Source organism: Nestor notabilis, unplaced genomic scaffold (assembly GCF_000696875.1).
Source record: "Nestor notabilis isolate BGI_N333 unplaced genomic scaffold, ASM69687v1 scaffold18354, whole genome shotgun sequence".
NCBI classification, from domain to species: domain Eukaryota; kingdom Metazoa; phylum Chordata; class Aves; order Psittaciformes; family Psittacidae; genus Nestor; species Nestor notabilis.
This window is the reverse complement of record NW_009924465.1, coordinates 6,044-9,550: the sequence shown is the minus strand read 5'-3', so window position 1 is coordinate 9,550 and position 3,507 is coordinate 6,044. Positions and strand designations below refer to the sequence as shown.

Here is a 3,507-nt window from a genome sequence, read left to right as displayed (position 1 = left end):
CTTCCCTACAAACAGCAGGCATTGCAAACAGAGATTTTTTTTAGCACAGTAAACCATTGTGGTTCCGGCTCCTTTTTTCTTAAGGTAGCTGCTGGGCAGATATGCCCACGCTGGCAGAGTTTACATGCACAGCATCACCTCCGCACTGTCAGTTTGTTCACTGATAGCAGCAATACCATCTTTGAAGCCTGGGTGAAGAAGGTGTGCAGTGTTTCCTCCCCAAATTGATGGCACACATTCTTCATCTGCAGACTGGGATCTGAGAGAGAGGTGTTGGCCCAAAGCAAATGAGTCCCCCACTAAAACAGGGCAAGCTCCTGCTGCACAGACTTTCTGCTCCCTTCCTGCTCTGTTTTCTCTAGCCTGTTCTACTCAAGAGTTGCATGAAGCAGGTTATTCAGAAAGGGGTATTAATTCAAGAGGCGGAGCAAATGGTGGAACCAGAAATACAGTGCTTTTCACATCACTAAACCATGAAACTCCCTGCTACAGGATGCTGGGATGATTCAGAGGAGAAATGAATCCTAGCAGCATTTAGACAAATTAACAGCAGGGAATCCATCCAGGGCTGGACCACACTGCTAAGATACTGCCACCAAATCAGGGAGTCCCTTAATCATGGACATTAGAAAGCTGGGAGGTAACAGAGTGGGGTCCATCGCTCCCTGCTTGTCCTGGTTCAATACTCTTCGTCTAGGCATCCACCACTGCCACACGCAGGGTGCATGAACCTTTGGCTCAACCCAGTGTGGCCACATATTAAAAATAGATGAATAAGCTCCCAGTGAAGGCTGCCCAGTTGCTAATCTGCACTGGCTTTGCCCTAGAGTAGTGGGGGTTTCAAACCTGGCCTCTGCAAGAACTGGGAGGTGGACTCCAAAACGGTGCTGCCGGTGCTACCAACAGCCTCTGTAGAAGCAAGGGGACAGCCTTCCCATGCACGTTTGACCATCCTTCAGACAGAGATCTTCTGGAGGAAAAGACACTCCAGAACAGATGAAGCAGCATTAAGAAGAAAGGCTTAAAAAGCTGCAGAGAAAAGAAATTATCTTTCCTTTCCAGAGCAGATTCAGAGACGCACCCAAGCAAAGACTGGCTCAAAGACAGCACTGGATGAAGCGCTGAGGAGATGCCAGGGAAGGAAAAGACTGTGGGGAAAAAATCAAACGGACAAGAGGAGATTCTATAAAAATACTTGTGCTCCTCCAGGCTGACAGTGTCTCTCCTAAGCTCAACCTGCTTTCTGTGGCCAACACCACAGCAGTTCAAAAGGTCACATTGGTTTAAAGCCCTCTAGAGATGAGGGATACAGCATGCTCAGTGATTTGCAGAGAAATGTGACAGTACTCTTCCTCTTCTTGATCAGGTCACAGGTACCAAAATTGGTGCAGACAAGAGCTGAGCTAAAGCATCCCAATTTTAGCAGATCTACTTCAGTATATGATATATGTAATCCTACATCTTATTCTCATGCTGAAACATTCCAAAGCATGGGGCAGGAAGATCTGTGGAGCCCAATCTCCTGCAATAAGAAACCTCCTAGAATGCCTAAACCACATTCTCACCCCCCTCAGTTTCAGGCAACCAGCAGCTGACTTGTCCTCTGAGGCAGGGAAGGACTCATCTGACATTAAAAGGCATTTCAAATCCTACCTGAAAATGTTCTCATTCCCCATTAAACATCTAATCCCTTTGTGAACTTGAGTGAGCTGCCAGACTTCACTACCCATTGTGGCAATGACTCCTCCATGTTGATTAGGCATTTTGCAGGAAAGCGTTTCCTTTCTTTTATCAGTTTTAAACGTGCTTCTTTCAAGTCACATTTAACAACCCCACATCCTGCAAATGGGTAAGCATGCAAGCATGCAGGCTGACTTCCCCAAGCTTCTATGAGGTATGGTGACCCATACCATCATCATGCCTTCATCAATGGCCTGGAAAGGGTAAGCTCCTCTACTAAAATTCACTGATGATATAGAAAGAGAGACAAGCTGTGCACAGACCAAGGAAGTGGAAAACATACAAAAGTGACTTCATGAGATTGCATTCACCTGGGGAATGATAAACATGAATCACAGACTTGTTGGTCTGCTTGAAACAGAATCATCTACAGCATGGATGTGCAAGACAGAAAAGTGCAGAAGTGCCTGGAAAGAAGAGACTGGAAGGGCAGGCAGGGGGATGCCAGGGTGGGTTTGCTCACCAGTGGCCTCGTCCAGGCTCTCCTTGGTGACGTGGTCGTTCTGGTTGACCCACTCCCCGTTGCATTTGAAGTAGATCTGGGTGGCGGGGTTGGCGCGGCAGACGAGCTCCACTGGCTTGTTCTTCACAATGTAGGCATCCTGTGGCTCCAGCAGAAAGTAAGGGAGGGTCTCTGCCGGGGGCGAGGGGAAGGAGTCGGGCAGCACATCGCTGTACTCCAGCCCTACCAGGGGAGCGAGAGGGTCAGGAGGTGCCCTTAGTCCTGTCCCATTAGGGACGCAACTCGTGCCTATGCTGCTTCATCCCTCCCTCTCCTTCCCAGCTCTGCCCTGTGTGCGGTGGTGTCACCAACAGCCCTTGCTGAGGATGCTTGGAAAAGCAAAAGAGGGCTGGAGGCTCCCAAAAAAAGAGAAAAGCAATTCTCTGCTAGCTAGACCTGCTGCTGCTGCAGCATGCATCCTGTTTTTGCCTGGGTACCAGCCCCTTTATCCATACCCTGAGCCCTAGCTGACCCCAAAGCCTGGGTGATATCACTAAATGACACCACAAGATATAAAGGAAAACAAAACCAAGTGCAGGGGAAGGTGACAGGGACACAGAGAGGCTCCAGAGGAGCTGGAGTTCCCCTTCCCAAGCCTCTCTCCCAAGGACCTGAGGAACACAAGGGCATGCTGCAAGTAAAATGCTGGCAGGGCTTGTGCTGAGAAACACTGACGACAACCTCAGCACAAAAATCTCACGCATCCCAATCTTTGGTGGAGTTGTGTTTGGGATCTCAGCCCCCTGCCAACACTTGGATCTCAGCATCACACAACACAGGGGACACCAGCAGCCCCTGCCAGCACAGATCCCAAGGACCAGCTATCTGCCCATCACAGGTAAATGATTGCTTCAGCCCAGCCACCTCCAGAGAAATGCAATCACACAAAAAACGATCAGGATTCATACAATCCCACCCCATAAAACAGATTGGGTCATCGCCCTGGTCATCTCCATCTTCCTGCTTGTTTTCTTTCAAAAACAATCTAAATGCAAAAATAACCAGAAAAAGAGGTCATGTCTGCTCAGGTCAGGCCAAAGAAAGCCTTGAAAAGGGGCAAGCACCTCAGTGCTTACCCAGGGATGTAATTCCTGAGGAGTGGGAGCCTCAAGGTGGCTCTTGCCCTCAGCACTGGCTTGGAAAGATGCTGTGACCAATACTGAGGATCACCTGCAGCATCCAGCATAGGAATGTTTCCTGTTTCCAACCAATTTGCCCATTAAGATCAAACCCAAGTATCACAGGACTGATAAAAACCCACATAC

At 48.8% G+C, this 3,507-nt stretch overlaps 1 protein-coding gene across 1 annotated transcript in view; it reads right to left on the bottom strand.

Moving 5' to 3' along the window:
* Positions 1–2,425, bottom strand: part of UNC5B (unc-5 homolog B (C. elegans)) — a gene marked incomplete at its 5' end in the record, with an annotated part of 14,889 nt that extends 12,464 nt beyond the window's left edge. The window contains one exon of the mRNA XM_010012617.1: positions 2,204–2,425. Coding sequence (XP_010010919.1) covers positions 2,204–2,425 — 222 coding nt within the window. The remainder of the gene's footprint in view (positions 1–2,203) is intronic.
* Positions 2,426–3,507: the final 1,082 nt, after the last annotated feature.